The sequence below is a fragment of the Rhinoderma darwinii genome, chromosome 9 (assembly GCF_050947455.1).
Source record: "Rhinoderma darwinii isolate aRhiDar2 chromosome 9, aRhiDar2.hap1, whole genome shotgun sequence".
Classification (NCBI taxonomy): domain Eukaryota; kingdom Metazoa; phylum Chordata; class Amphibia; order Anura; family Rhinodermatidae; genus Rhinoderma; species Rhinoderma darwinii.
Window position 1 is genome coordinate 53081066 of NC_134695.1, and position 14509 is coordinate 53095574.

The following is a 14509-nucleotide window of genomic DNA, read 5'->3' on the forward strand; positions in this document are numbered from 1 at the left end:
AATCTGCATGGGCTTTAGTGCATTCCGCTGATTGCAGCATGCCCATTGTATTGAAAAATTGCCGCACATTTCACCCTTTACAATGCAAAGGGTTAATTTGTTGCAAATCCTTAGCAAAATCTGTAAGGGTCAGTTCACACGTAGCGGAAACACCAAGGATTTTCAGAAATGTATTTCATTGTGGAAAATCTGCAGCGTAAGTAGCAGCAGAGTGGATGAGATTTGAACAAATCTCATCCACATGCTGCGTAAAAAATGTGCTGAAAAACCGCAGTTTCACACGTCCGAGCTGCACCCGTGCGGGACGCGTTGTCACGGATCACCCATAGACTAGAGTTTATGGAGGGATACGTGACATGCAGGAAAATAGTACATGTCCTATTTTTTCACGGACCCTTCACATGCTCCGTTTAAACAACGATCGTGTGAACGGCCCCATTGAAATACATGAATCCGTGTGTCACATGGGTGAGATACACGCTCGTCTGAATGAGCCCTAAGTGCTCCTTACATCCTCACAAGTGCTTCACCTTCTCTTAAGGCGACCTCCATATCGTGCTATCGCCCTACGTTTATCTTGTACATCAGAAAAGCTCCCGACGTACACGATTAATGTGTTCATTGTAGACACTGAAGCTCCTAGGGAGAGTGTCAGGGACTGTGAGGGGTTAAAGGAAGGATGGAACGTTTAAATAATGCCCAGGACCAGGATTGGTGAACAAGGGGTAAGAGGGGCGTGGTTAAGGAGATATAAGGCTAGGGTTTGGGGCAAAACGCTCTCTTACCTTCAAGCTGCAGCGGGAGAAACATCCTCTGGTTGGAGCTGGAAGATTCGGAGCATTTTTTCCTGTCGCTTCGGTGGACGGTCCTGCACAGATGGCGGAGGATCTTTTGCGGCAGGTGGCACAGCGGGTGGCTTTGGAGGGGCCTGCCTGGCTGGAATCCCTGTTGGCGGATGGGAGTAGGAGTGGATCGGATCTGGTCATGGAATAGCCAGGAGCGGCTACCCGAGGTAGGCCGCAGTGTGTTATCCGCCCCCCTGTTCGCTTAAGCCCCAGCCCCGTTCCCGTTCGGGGCGCAGTGATTGCTCCACCGTTGCGCGCTTGTCCCAGTATTTCGCCTAGGCCTATTTCACCCGGCGCTTCGTCAGGTGACATAGTGCCGCCCTCCTCCCGTCCACGCGTCGCGCTGGCGTCCCTCCCCAAAGCGGTAAGAGGGCTGCGGTTAAACCGGCACAGGCACGGTATAACCTACCTCGATCTGCAGCTGCGGGTACGGATAGGGCAGGCGACTTCCTGGACAGTGGGGTGAGTATAGCGGGTCCAGGAGACTGGTCCGCCATGGTTGCCTACCACGAGGCATGTTCGCGGGAACTGGGACTTGCTTCCGGTTCCTGCGAGCGGTCGGTGCCGACGTCATCCCTCCCTGTTCTGTTCTCTGTTCAGCCGGAAGTGGTTGGAGAGAGAACAGAGGCGGGACTTCCAGGTCGGCGCAGGTCGGCCAGGAAGCAAGATGGCGGCGCCCATGAAAAGAAGATGGCGGCGGGCACAAAGAAGCGAGCGGTGAGTACTCAGCCCAGCCCTGGGGCAGGGGCTTTTGCTGCGCCTGCTGCTTCTCACCCCCGGTCTCCTCCGGTCCCCTGCCAGCGGGGATCGAGGCCGGGTAGGGATTGTTTTAGTGAGTGTAGGGACAGGGAAACGTCTGGTCCGGTTTGCCCTTCTCCTGTCTTGTCTCATTTTTCTCCCGTGGGTTCGGTGAGGGAGCGTTCCAGACGGGGGAGGAAACGTCGTTCTGGAAGACATCAACGCCATGGCCATCGCAGACGTCGCAGAACGGGTGGCATGAAGAGGCATGGTCGGCGGTCTTCCTCGTCATCCAGCGAAGGATTCTCCTCCTCGTCATCGTCATCAGCATCTGCCCCATCGGAGTCGCGGAAGAGGTCTTCGCGGAGATCGTCACGGCCGCAGGGACACAGTTGACGCCAGGAGGTGCAGCACTTATCGGAGAATCATGAGCAGCTGTCCCAGGTTGTTCCTCCCGCCGGGTCGGTGGAGGAGGTTCAGGCCGTGGTTCCAGTGCCGCGGCAAGTGGCTGAAGGACCCTCTGGAGTCGGTGGGACCTCTGGGAGCGGTGAGTCGGCCTGCGGTGACGCATGGCTTAATAAATCTAATGTATCGGGTACGGATCTGATTTCTGTTTTAAAAGCCGTGGTGGCTGGTTTGAATGTGAATGAGGGAACGTCTGTTCCCTCTGTGCCACCAGGGGAGGCTAGGCTCCCATCTGAGAGAGAAAATACTTTAGCTAGTCCAACGTTTCGGGATTCTTTGTTCTGTGGGGTCGCTCCTCTCGGGACTCATTTGTCAGCGGAGATCAAGGAAAAAATTTGGAGGAATGAATTTGTGGATATTTGGTCCTTGGTCTCCGTGGAGCAGGTGACTGTCGATAAGGAGCGGGTATATGAGAGAGGTTCAGATAAAAAAGTTAATTTTGCGAAAACTTTTGGCAACTGGGTACAGTGTTATGCTACACTGGCTCATGTTATTTGCCAGCGCTACCCTGCGAAAGGGGCTGAGTTGTTTGTTTATTTTGACACGATTTTCAGCGCCCACAGGTTGCACGGTGGTGCAGCCTGGTGGCGTTACGATGAAGAGTTCCGACTTCGGTTGGCTTTGTCGCCGGATATTAGTTGGGCGTCAAAGGCAACGGATGTTTGGTTGCAGCTCATCTTAGCGCAAGGCAGCAAACAGCAACGCTCCTTTCCCGGTGCAGCCGCGGCGCCAGGCCCCGCCTTTGGAGCTGCGGCCGCTAGGCCCACGGGAGCCTGTCGGCTCTACAACGAGGGTCATTGTCGGTTCTTTGCCACGTGCAAATTCCGACATGAATGCTCCATCTGTGGGGGCGCTCATTCGGCGCTCAGGTGTTTCCGGAGAGGTAAGCAGCCGGCAAGGCACCTCCTTCCGGCACAGCGGAGAACGCCGGTGAACGTTCTCGAGATGGGCACGTGGTTAGAGCGTTACCACAGGAGACGGGAGGCAGAGGTGCTCACTAGTGGGTTTTCTTATGATTTTGTGATTCCTTTTGAATATTCTGCAACATTGTTATTGGCTGACAATTTGAAGTCGATCAATGAGAATGTTGACGTCGCGCGTCAGAAATTGGCTAAGGAAGTTGAGTTGGGGAGAATGGCAGGTCCATTCTACGAGCCGCCGTATCCTAACCTACTAGTTTCCCCCCTTGGCTTAGTTCCAAAGAAGGAGTGGGGGAAGTTTAGGCTGATTCATCACCTTTCCTTTCCCCGTGGTGGATCGGTCAACGACGGGATCTCCAGGGAGGATGCGGCGGTTTCGTATACTTCTTTCGATGTTGCGGTGAGGTTGGTGCAGGCTGCAGGCCAGGGCGCGTTTCTAGCTAAGTCTGACATTGTAGCTGATTTTCGGTTGTTGCCGGTTCATCCGGAATGTTTTCACCTGCTGGGTTGCTGTTTGGACGGTGCCTTTTATGTTGATATGTGCCTTCCCATGGGTTGTTTTATATCTTGCAGTTATTTTGAAATGTTTGCTTCAGTTTTGGAGTGGGTAGTTTGCTTGGAGTCCGGGTTTTCTTCGGTCATTCATTATCTGGATGATTTTCTTTTTGTGGGCCCTAAGGGCTCCGGGTTGTGCAGCACGTTGCTGAGGGTGTTTCGGCAGGTGATGTCTCGTTTCGGGGTACCTATTTCAGAGGAAAAAACTGAGGGCCTGGTAACCGTTTTATCTTTTTGGGGTATTGAAATAGATACTGTCCAGATGATTTTTCGCTTGCCCGATGACAAATTGGCAAGCCTGGTGTCCCAAGTTGACCAGGTCATGGGGTCTAAGAAAGTGACATTGAAACAGTTACAGTCGTTATTGGGATTGCTGGTGTTTGCCTGTCGGATAATTCCTATGGGTCGTGTTTTTTCTCGGCGTTTGTCATTAGCCACTAAGGGTATATTGAAACCGGATCATTTTATCCAGGTAACGTCTTGGATGAAGAAGAAGAAGGATTTGTTTGTCTGGCATTCGTTTTTGAGTTCATTTAATGGGCGGTCGGTTTGTCAGGACAGCGAGATGTCTAGTGTAGATCTACAATTGTTCACGGATGCGGCTGGGAGTGATGGTTTTGGAGCAATTTTTGGCCGAAGTTGGTGTAGGTTCCCTTGGCCCTTGCATTGGAGGGATTTAGGGTTGGTACGTAATTTGACGTTGTTAGAGTTGTTTCCTATTATAGTTGCGATAGAGTTGTGGGGTAGCAGGATGGTGAATAAGCGGATTATATTCTGGACAGATAATATGGCGTTTGTGCATGCGGTGAACGGCTTGTCGTTATTACGATGGTTGGTTTTGAAATGTTTGGAGCTGAACGTGTGGTTTCGTGCTAAGCATGTTCCGGGAATTTGTAATGTGATGGCCGATGCTTTGTCTCGTTCGCAGATGTCCTGGTTTCGGGAATTGCACCCTGCAGCTTTGGCAGACGGGGAGTCCCCCCCTCTTCACTTATGGGCCCTGGTCGAGGACAACTTATGAGGCTGTTAAGGGGTTCTGTAGTACCAGCGACTTGGAAGAGGCATTGCAGAGCGTGGGATCGGTGGTTGGAGACTGCGGGGGGTAATTTTTCATCACAGGATAGCTGTCACCTTGATATCACACTTACGAGTTTGGTACAATTACGTCAGGAGGGTTGTAGTGCGGCCACTGCAGGTAAACATTTAGCAGGGGTGGCATTTATGTTGAAATTGTGGGGATGTAAGGATGTTACAAAAGAGTTTGTTGTTAGGCAGGCGATGAAGGGGTGGAAAAAGGAGGCGTTTCCCGTGACACGAGGCGGCCAGTATCTTTTGCGCAACTGGGTCGGCTTCTATCCGTTTTGTGTTTTGTTTGCCGGGATGAATATGAGGTTTCTTTGTTTGGCGCAGCATTTTCTTTGGCTTTCTTTGCCGCATTGCGGGTTAGTGAGCTGGTTCCACCCAGTGTGAACAAACGTGGTGGGTTGTTTGGATCTGATGTGGTAGTATTGGGTGATTCCCTTCGGGTCTGCATTCGGAAGTCTAAAACTCATACGGCAGGGAAGGGTGCTTGGTTGTCGATTGGGAAGATTGGGGGCCAGTATTGTCCTGTAAAGTTAGTTCAGGAATTTGTGTTTGTCCAGGCGGCCGGGGTTCAATTCTTGACACATCAGGATGGGTCGTCAATGTCGCGCTTTCAATTTGAAGCGGTTTTTAAGGCTGGTCTGAAATACTTGGGGCTGCCACCGGGCGAGTTCGGTACTCACTCTTTCAGGATTGGCGCTGCCACTGAGGCAGATTCCTTAGACTTGGATTCAGTGGCGATCATGCGTTTGGGTAGATGGAGCTCGAATAGCTATAAGTCGTATGTGCGACCTGATTTGGTTTTTAAAGTGTGATTATTTATTGTGGTGTTCATCCGTTTGGCTCTTCTTTTTCCATTTGTTGTCCAAACCCCCTCCCCCTTCCTCCGTAGTTCTTTCCTTGTGTCATGTTCTTCTGTCCCTGCCTGTTTCTGTTTCGCACATTTGACCTGGTATTTAGTTCGACTTTTCTTTTGTTAGGGTCTCGGCGCCCCCAGGTGTGGAACCTGGGGCACTCATTTGTGCATTGGGCGGCGGTCCGAGCAGTACGGAGGCCGCTGGGTCCGAATTTGGGCCTCTCGCAGGCCGACGTACACTGGAGAGGCGTCCGGGGACTACAGTGGGTGCAGTTGCTGCCAGAAGTTGTGGCAGTTACGAGGCACACTGATGGACCTTGTTGTCCTGATCATTCACGCCGGGGGGAATGATATCGGCCAAGTTAAAATGGCCGAGTTGTCATCCTTAATTCGGACTGATTTGGCGCGTTTCCAGGATTTGTTCGCTCGCTGCGTGGTGGTATGGTCTCACACGGACGGTGTGGCGGGGTGCCAGTAATTTGGCAGCGTTGGAGAGAGTGCGCAGGTTGCTTAATGTGCGGGTGTCGCGGTTCGTTCGCTCGATAGGTGGAGTTGGGCTGCGGCACCAGGCCTTGGAAGGGGATAATGCTGATTTGCTGGCGCCGGATGGGGTACACCTCAACGATATCGGGCTCGATATCTTTCTGTCAGATTTGTTGGATGGTGCCGAGAGAGGACTGGCGTTGCTTGGTGGGGGTGGTCGGGGGACTGAGTAGGTTTCTCAGTTCCCCTCCTTGGCGGAAAGTACGGCAAGAAGACGGAGTTAGTACCCTACATGCCTGATAGAGTACAGGGAGCATCGGCATTTCAGGAGAAGGAGAAAAGGAAAATATATGTCTTCATGCCGATGGTTGTTAAATAATAATAAAGCTGTGGCCACTTCCACATTTCCATAAAGAAGGTGTTGGTGTTTTTTTATTTTAATTAAGGATGGTATAAGGTCCTGGGCAGGTAAGGTTGATAATGGGTCCTTGCAGTCTAGGGCCCCATTATGTCCTTTTGGTCTTCCACGGGTTGGTATACTTCAGTATACTTTTTTTTTTTTTTTGAAGGATGGAATAGTGTAGTAGACTAAGCTATTCCATTCTGATAGATCCCACAAAAAACGTATACCGCTCCTGAAGACACTATATGGACAGTAATGTCAGGAGCTTCCCAATGCCGGAGTCCCCAGGCAGAGAATCACAAGCACTGTGCCCGTGGACTTTGGCCCAGGGAAAGCTCCTGACGTCTCTGTCCATTTATGGACAGTGACTTCAGGAGTTTCCCCAGGGCCATTCCCGAGGCGACGTATCCCACTACATGCCGTACAGTGGGAAAAGTTGTGGCTGGATTCTATAAAATCCAGGGTATCAACCAATCACTGACTGCTCCATGGTTTCGTTCACTGTAACTCGACGTCAAAATCAGTTACTGCATATAACGTACAAACGTGCACGCCACACTTTCCGTTGCCCACCCCCGGTAATGGAGAGGGGGCCCAATCTCTTTGGCTGTATGGGGCCCAGAAATTCCTGATCGCGGCCCTGGTTATATAGAGTGGCTTGGAAAGAGAAATAAGTCCATGGAATTCAACTTTTTTTTCTTACAGAGTCCCAGATGATCCAGAGGAAAACAAAAGGCCAATTTGCCAAAGTGCATCTACACATGGGCAGGTAAGTACATGCTGGTTTGCTGCACTTTTGCTGCTGCCGCTCCCAGTGAAGCCGATAACGGATGACATCAGAAAATGTGTTAAAAAACCGCAACAGATAGAGGAAAAAAATGCAGCCATCTCATGGCCACGTCCTCTTGTAACACCAAGTACTGTAAGGGATGGATGTCTGTCTACTGTCTGAGCCTGGGGTCTGAATGCCAGGAGAGGGGGTTGGGCCCAGGACAAGAAAAAAAACTTGCTCTGGAGTTCATAGGGACCATACATTTTCCAGTTCTCCTAGGTGTGTGGTTTTCTTTCTATTTAATTTATTGGCAACACAACAACATCACCTAGAGATATATTATGCAAGAAAAAGTATAAATCGTGAAGTAGTTGTAGCAATAACCACAGTAATAAACATTATTCCAACACATTGAGTTTACTAGAAGGTGATTTCCACCAGGTTGTCACATTTTACAGTCACACATAGTCCACAGAATAAATCCATTGTGAAGAGTCCGCCACAGTGCAAGGCATGTTACCGCCAGTCTTCTGCGCCCGGGCTGTAGTAATAGGCCACAGTCTCCGCCATAATGATGACTTGGCACATTCTCTTGGTAGGACGGCTCCAGATATTCCTGTTGTTCTCTTCAGTACAGCAATCACAATGGTTGAGGTTTCCTGCTACTATGTGTTCAGTAACGTTGCTGTTATGACGTATATATCTCTTCCATGATGAAACGTTCAGTCATCGCTCTTCTGTACCTGCCGCGCTCCTCACTCCTCCTTATCGGAAGTCAATGCTGGTTGCATCAACGTTCCAGAAGAGGTGGAGGTTACTTATCTGCAGGTGGTTCTGGTACCATGACTGGTGTTCTCAGACTGACTTCTGGAAGGATCGGTGTCATTGTCATCACTATCACCTCAATGTGGATGGTAATACTGATCACTATAGATGTCAACAGTGATCTACATATGTTTATTGCCATCTTAGGTGGCATCTCTGGCTCCATGACCTGCTGCGGTCTAGGGGTGAGGTCTTTGTGCCCCTTCATCCTACTTGCAGGAAGATGTTCTGCTCCAGCGCTGTCCAGATGGCTTTAGTTGTCTTTATGGTGCTCCAGCCCCCTAGTTCTTACCCCTGGATCTTATTCAGGGTTTTCAGGGTCCTGGGTCTTTTCCCTCAGGGAGATGGAGACACCTTCTCTGGACAATGTTAAAGACAGACGCTGAGGAACAAAGAAGAAAGAACATTTATCATAAACCGGCTCTATACAATATATTACTTCTCATCAGAAACGCTTCTGGAGCACATGAGACCTTCACACGGCATCTACTCACCTGGAAATCTGTATAATTTGTCACATGGTGCATTACCAGGCCGGAAAATCCAATGTATTCGGCCTTCATGCCTGTTATGTAGAAGATCTGCAGAAGATAGAGGGACAGAATAGAGGATGTTAGTGCCGGCTGTACTCACCAGTGGCTCTGGTATGGAATAGATGGGAGGATGACAGGTCCACAAGAGTTTCTATTTTACTTTTAGGGTATGTTCACACGGCAAACAAAAAACGACTGTAAAATACGGAGCTGTTTTCAAGGGAAAACAGCCTCTGATTTTCAGCTGTTTTTTATTCATCAGGCGTTTTTTGATGCGTTTTTTACGGCCGTTTTAATTTTTTTCTAGTGAGACAATGAAAAAATGGCTCCAAAAACGACTCAAGAAGTGCATTTCTTTTTTACGGGGCAGTTTTTTACGTGCCGTGTTTACAAACGGCTGCGTAAAAAAACGCCCCGTGGGAACGAAACGTAGTTTTTCCCATTGAAATCAATGGGCAGATGTTTGGAGGCATTTAGCCTCTGTAATTTTAGCCATTTTTCGGGGCGTTTACGGCACGAACAACGTCTGAAAATAGACCGTGTGAACATACCCTTACACAGGGACACGTGGATTACACAAGATGGAGAATAGTGATATGAACTCACCCCAATACAGCGGCCGCTACATAGGTTGAAGAAGAAGGCGCTCATACCTACAGCAACTGGAAGAACGTGTTAAGGAAAGTAACAGAATTGTATTATTCTAGTGTTTCCTATACTGTCATGTCTGATCTGTGTTACAATGGAGTCACGAGGGAGCGCATAATCTCCAGTGTATCCAGCACACAATAAAAGGATACAGATAATCAGTGTCACAATGGTCACCACGGTTGTTACTAGTCGGATGTGGCACATTTGCCGACTGCTGAAGGATCTCTTGTACAGGTACACAGCTTGGCACAGGTTGTAAATGGCAGCAAGGACAAATGCCAATCCTGCGCCGATCCTGTGGGCTGTAGGCTGGGTCTCCACCTAGAACATAAACAGATATATAAATGTCATCAATGAGGTTGTCATGGAGATCTGTGAAAATATATCAGCAGAGGCCGCAGGGGGAGTGTAATTATAACAGGGCAGTAATACAAGGCTATCACCAGGGGGCGCCACTGTAAAGTGTGTTATATTGGGCAGAATGGAAGAATAATGAGCAATGTATATACCAATGACCCCTCTATATATTACTGGATACTGACCCCTCTATATATTACTGGGTACTGACCCCTCTATATAATACTGGGTACTGACCCCTCTATATATTACTGGGTACTGACCCCTCTATATATTACTGGGTACTGACCCCTCTATATATTACTGGGTACTGACCCCTCTATATATTACTGGGTGCTGACCCCTCTATATATTACTGGGTACTGACCCCTCTATATATTACTGGGTGCTGACCCCTCTATATATTACTGGGTGCTGACCCCTCTATATATTGCTGGGTACTGACCCCTCTATATATTGCTGGGTACTGACCCCTCTATATATTGCTGGGTACTGACCCCTCTATATATTGCTGGGTACTGACCCCTCTATATATTACTGGGTACTGACCCCTCTATATATTACTGGGTACTGACCCCTCTATATATTACTGGGTACTGACCCCTCTATATATTACTGGTTACTGACCCCTCTATGTAATACTGGAAACTTTATATAAAACATAATAACTAACCGAATATATGGCGTTCACGGCGGTCCCAATACAGACGATCCATCCCATGGCGTAGAGGATTCTCTGGATGATTATATAACGCTTCTCCGATGGTTCAGACTGAATAATCATGAACCTGTACTGGATGGAAGCGACGCCGGCTCCTGAAATAGACAATACATGTTATCAGCCGGAGACTTCCATATATCATTTCTATAGACACTTGTATTAACTCCAGGACGCAGTGATGATTAGAAACCCCAGTAATGGCCGCCGGTGAGTGCTGGATAGTGATTAGGAATGTAAGGTTATCACTGAGCACTGGCGCCACTGATCTCATCTTGATGTTATCTCCCTATAGGAAGCTGCATCCACTTACCAAGAATGGACGTCACCATGAAGACGACGGTGTAGATCACCGATTCAGGGAACATTTTTCCCGTGTCACTGTGAAATAAAGAAGAAAAATTTTGAGAGTTAATAGGAGACAAGCGGTGGAATTTTCTCATCTAAGAGCAGAGGAGACTTTATCTTCCTTCATTATAATCACCCTCCATAATATGTTCCAATATCCACAGTCAAGTAGGAGCAAAGAACACTGAGGGAAAACATGAAGCCGTTACCAATAGCAACCAATCAGATTGCAGCTCTCGTTTGTCAGAGACCCTTTGGAAAATTAATTCAGGAACCCAATTGGTTGCTATGGGCAACGGCTCCATGTTTTCCTTGCACAGTATTGAAAAATCTCCCCCATTATCTCCTGAATGTCCAATCATTCCATCTCTATTTCTGACTTCTACTATTTCTAGTCCTAAAAACTCATCCCCCGTATTATCCGCTACCCCTAGAAAGTATATCTCTATATCTCTATCATTTTGATATACTTAATGGCTAAACTTAGTAATATACTTTTTACTTCCACGAAGCCGAGGAACGGCGCCGTTAATTCAGGTCATGTGATCACAAGTCTGCTGTAAACTGACTACAGTATTTGTGACGTTTCTTATTTTGATCACATGATCCCTCTCTCCTCTATCAATCCCCAAAATAGGAAACGTTACAGATCATGAGATAAGTGCTCTCTGCTCAGCGACACCACCCGAACGGATTATCACAAATCATGTGACCCATTCATATTCCGTATTCAACTTCCCCTGACATAAACGTAACAGGGGAAGTGGACCGAGTCAGGCTACGGGGGGAGGGAACGGAGGAGCGAGGCGTGGGAACTTAAAATAAGAGGGAGATGGCATTTAAAGGAGGAATGTGGAAGCGGGGAATCATGAAAGCTACGCTCAGATGGAAACGTTTCCCCATTATCATTAAAGCTGAGCCAGTCTGACAATTTTTTGTCGGTGGCCAATGGCGTCGCTGCAGAGGCAGCTGAGGGCTGGGTGCATCCCTGCTCGACCGGGTGAGATCGATATTAGTATCGATTTCAACCGTTTAACCCTTCAGATGCGGTGCTCAATAGCGAGCGCCGCATCTGAATGGTTTTGGAGAGAGGGAGGCTGCTCCCTCTCATCCCACCAAAAAGTTACATATATTTGGTATCGCCGCGTCCGTAACAACCCCGACTATAAACTTATTACATCTTTTAACCTGCACGGTGAACATCGTAAAAAATAAAATAAAAAACCATGCAAAAACTGCTGCTTTCTGTGAATCCTGCCTTAACAAAAAAAAAGTGTTAAAAAATTGCATCTGCTTCAAAACGTTAACGATAAAAACTACAAGTCGTCCCGCAAAAAAAGCCCTCATACAATTGCATCGGCGAAAAAATAAAAAAGTTATGGCTATGAAAATAAGCGGTTTTAGCTGTGTAAAAGTAGTAAAACATACAAACATACAAAAACTATACAAATTTGGTATCGTTGCAATCGGAACAACCCACTGAATAAAGTTATTGTGTTATTTATACCACACGGTAAATGGCGTAAATTTAGGATGCAAAAAAGTGTGGCAAAATTGCAGGTTTTTTTCTATGCCCCCCCCCAAAAGTTAATAAAAGTTAATCAATAAATTGTACCCCAAAATGGTGCTATTAAAAATTACAACTTGTCCCGCAAAAAACAAGACCTGATACAGCTATGTCGATAAAATAAAAGAGTTATAGCTCTTGGAATGCGACGATGGAATAACGTAAAACATGGCTTGGTCATTAAGGTCTAAAATAGGCTGGTCACTAAGGGGTTAATAGTCTAATAATAACAACAATAATAATAACAATAATAATAATAATAACATTTCATGAATAACAGTAATAATATTAATACAATAATAACAATCATTATACTATAGAGTCAGGATTCTCACCCCATCACCTCTTACCTGATATAAGGATATTTTTCATGCCCTGACATGACAGTCAAGACAATCAGGGCACCGAGGCCCAATAGCGTCCATATGACCCAGAGGAGAGGCAAGAATGCCAAACCCCGGATCTCCATGGCGCCAAAAAGAAGATTCGCTGAGTAAAATCAAAGATTCGCTAAACAAAAGCCGCTATCTCTGTCCGTCTCTTTCTCTGAATTCACAGATAAGAATGAAGAAGTAATGTCATGCAGTGGCCGGTATAGACTCGATGATGTCACCAGTCTTCTGTGATGTCATAGCTGCTCCTGTCATTGTGACATCATCACACATTCAGGAATGTGTGATGATGTCACACATGATGACACATTCAGGAATTTGTGATGATGTCGCACATGATGACACATTCAGGAATATGTGATGATGTGTGACATCATCCCACATTCCTGAATCTGATTGGTGCTCAGTATTGTAGTTGATTTTATATACTAGTATATATTTCTGCTTATACACAATTTGCACTTATAAGAGAATATCCGGCACATTGTGGTATAATAGCTGCTATTATTATATTCATATACAGGATCATATAATGACCAGATATATATTGAGAGCATTTTATAGATTTATTAGTGAAGCTCCCATGTAAGGAGAACATGGAATTACTAATGAGCCCAAATTACATAATAATAGCACAAGAATAAAACCTATAAATTCTTTACCTCTACAGATGGTGAATACATGTACAGGGAAGTACAAGATCATATCTATGGGGTTTACAGTTTTTTTTTGTTTTTCTTTAAAATAAGGATCAATATACATGTAAGTTTTTGTGCAATTATGAATGTAATTATAATTGAATGCAACTTTCTAATCTACTTATACATTTTGTATCAAATAATTATCATTTTCGAGATCTCTGCTTGCTGTCAGTGAATGACAGATGTCATTGTTTACATTTAGTAGCTGCAAACTTGTCCTTATCCAGCCCTTCTTACACAGCTGCAGAGTTTGTTAGAAAAGAGATGAATGTGACGTGCACCTGTGTGAGCAGGACATTATCAGGACAGGTAATGGAGAATGTGAGGGTCACAATGTCCTACTCCTCTAGATGTCTTGGTGTGTTAAGCTATTTTCTCACTGCCATTGCTGTGTACGTCTGAGGTATACATTGGGAGATACCCTTTTGGCATTGGGTAAATGGGGCCTTATGGCCTATGCAGGGCCGCCATCAGGGTAGTACAGCTGGTACTGCAGTCAGAGGTCCGGCCACAATGCAGAAAGAAAGGGGCCGCCCGTTTCTTATTAAACTTTAAACATTTCTATTAGGGCCCCAGCGTTGGTCACTTGGAGAAAGAAACGGACCCTTCAGCTAGGGCCTGTTCCTTCCTCCGAAGTAACTAACGCTGAGACCCTGACAGGACTTACATGAGCAGCAAGAAAGCAGAAGCTCCGTGTGGAGAGAGCCGCCCACCAGGCAGCTCCTTCTCTACACAGCGACTGTACCCTGCAAGACTGGTGAGTGCCCCATCCCCCTTCACATGCCCCCTGACCCTACTTGTAGAAAATGAAGCAGTTTTTTTTCCATGTACCTCACATTTTTTGTCGCGATTTTCATAATTGTGGCAAAAATGGCGCAGTTTTGCCTCGATTACACAAATTGCAATAAAAAAATGGTACAAAACATGAAAAAAAAACATTGCTTTTAGGCTATATTCCCACAGTGCAGTCAAATGATGTTTTTGCAGCGATTTTGCAAAAATTGTAGAAAAAAAAGGGATTTGACTGCACTGTGTGAATAAGACGCTAAGGCCACTTCAGACGTGGTGGATCTGTCTCCACTACAAATTACAGTACAACTCATGTGAATGGAGTTTTCAAAACCCTATTCACATGCAGCAGAAAAAAATCTGCATGGGCTTTAGTGCATTCCGCTGATTGCAGCATGCCCATTGTATTGAAAAATTGCCGCACATTTCACCCTTTACAATGCAAAGGGTTAATTTGTTGCAAATCCTTAGCAAAATCTGTAAGGGTCAGTTCACACGTAGCGGAAAC

At 46.7% G+C, this 14509-nt stretch overlaps 1 protein-coding gene across 1 annotated transcript; it reads right to left on the bottom strand.

Annotated features, from left to right (window-relative positions):
- Nucleotides 1-7708: 7708 nt before the first annotated feature.
- LOC142660381 (DNA damage-regulated autophagy modulator protein 1-like) lies at nucleotides 7709-12590 on the bottom strand. Its single transcript, XM_075836994.1, has 7 exons — nucleotides 12470-12590; nucleotides 10518-10585; nucleotides 10160-10302; nucleotides 9279-9450; nucleotides 9085-9140; nucleotides 8440-8526; nucleotides 7709-8327 (listed from the first exon to the last, which is right to left on the bottom strand). Exons 1-7 carry the CDS (start codon nucleotides 12586-12588, stop codon nucleotides 8247-8249), a joined length of 726 nt encoding a protein of 241 aa, XP_075693109.1. The 5' UTR covers nucleotides 12589-12590; the 3' UTR covers nucleotides 7709-8246.
- Nucleotides 12591-14509: the final 1919 nt, after the last annotated feature.

Bases quoted from the DNA above. Each gene is read 5' to 3' on its own strand.
- LOC142660381 (XM_075836994.1), bottom strand. From the start codon at position 12,588: ATGGAGATCCGGGGTTTGGCATTCTTGCCTCTCCTCTGGGTCATATGG. The intron at 10,586-12,469 runs GTAAGAGGTGAT...TTTATTTCACAG, and splicing joins GAAAAATATCCTTATATCAG to TGACACGGGAAAAATGTTCC. The intron at 9,141-9,278 runs GTATCCTTTTAT...ACGTTCTTCCAG, and splicing joins CATTGTGACACTGATTATCT to TTGCTGTAGGTATGAGCGCC.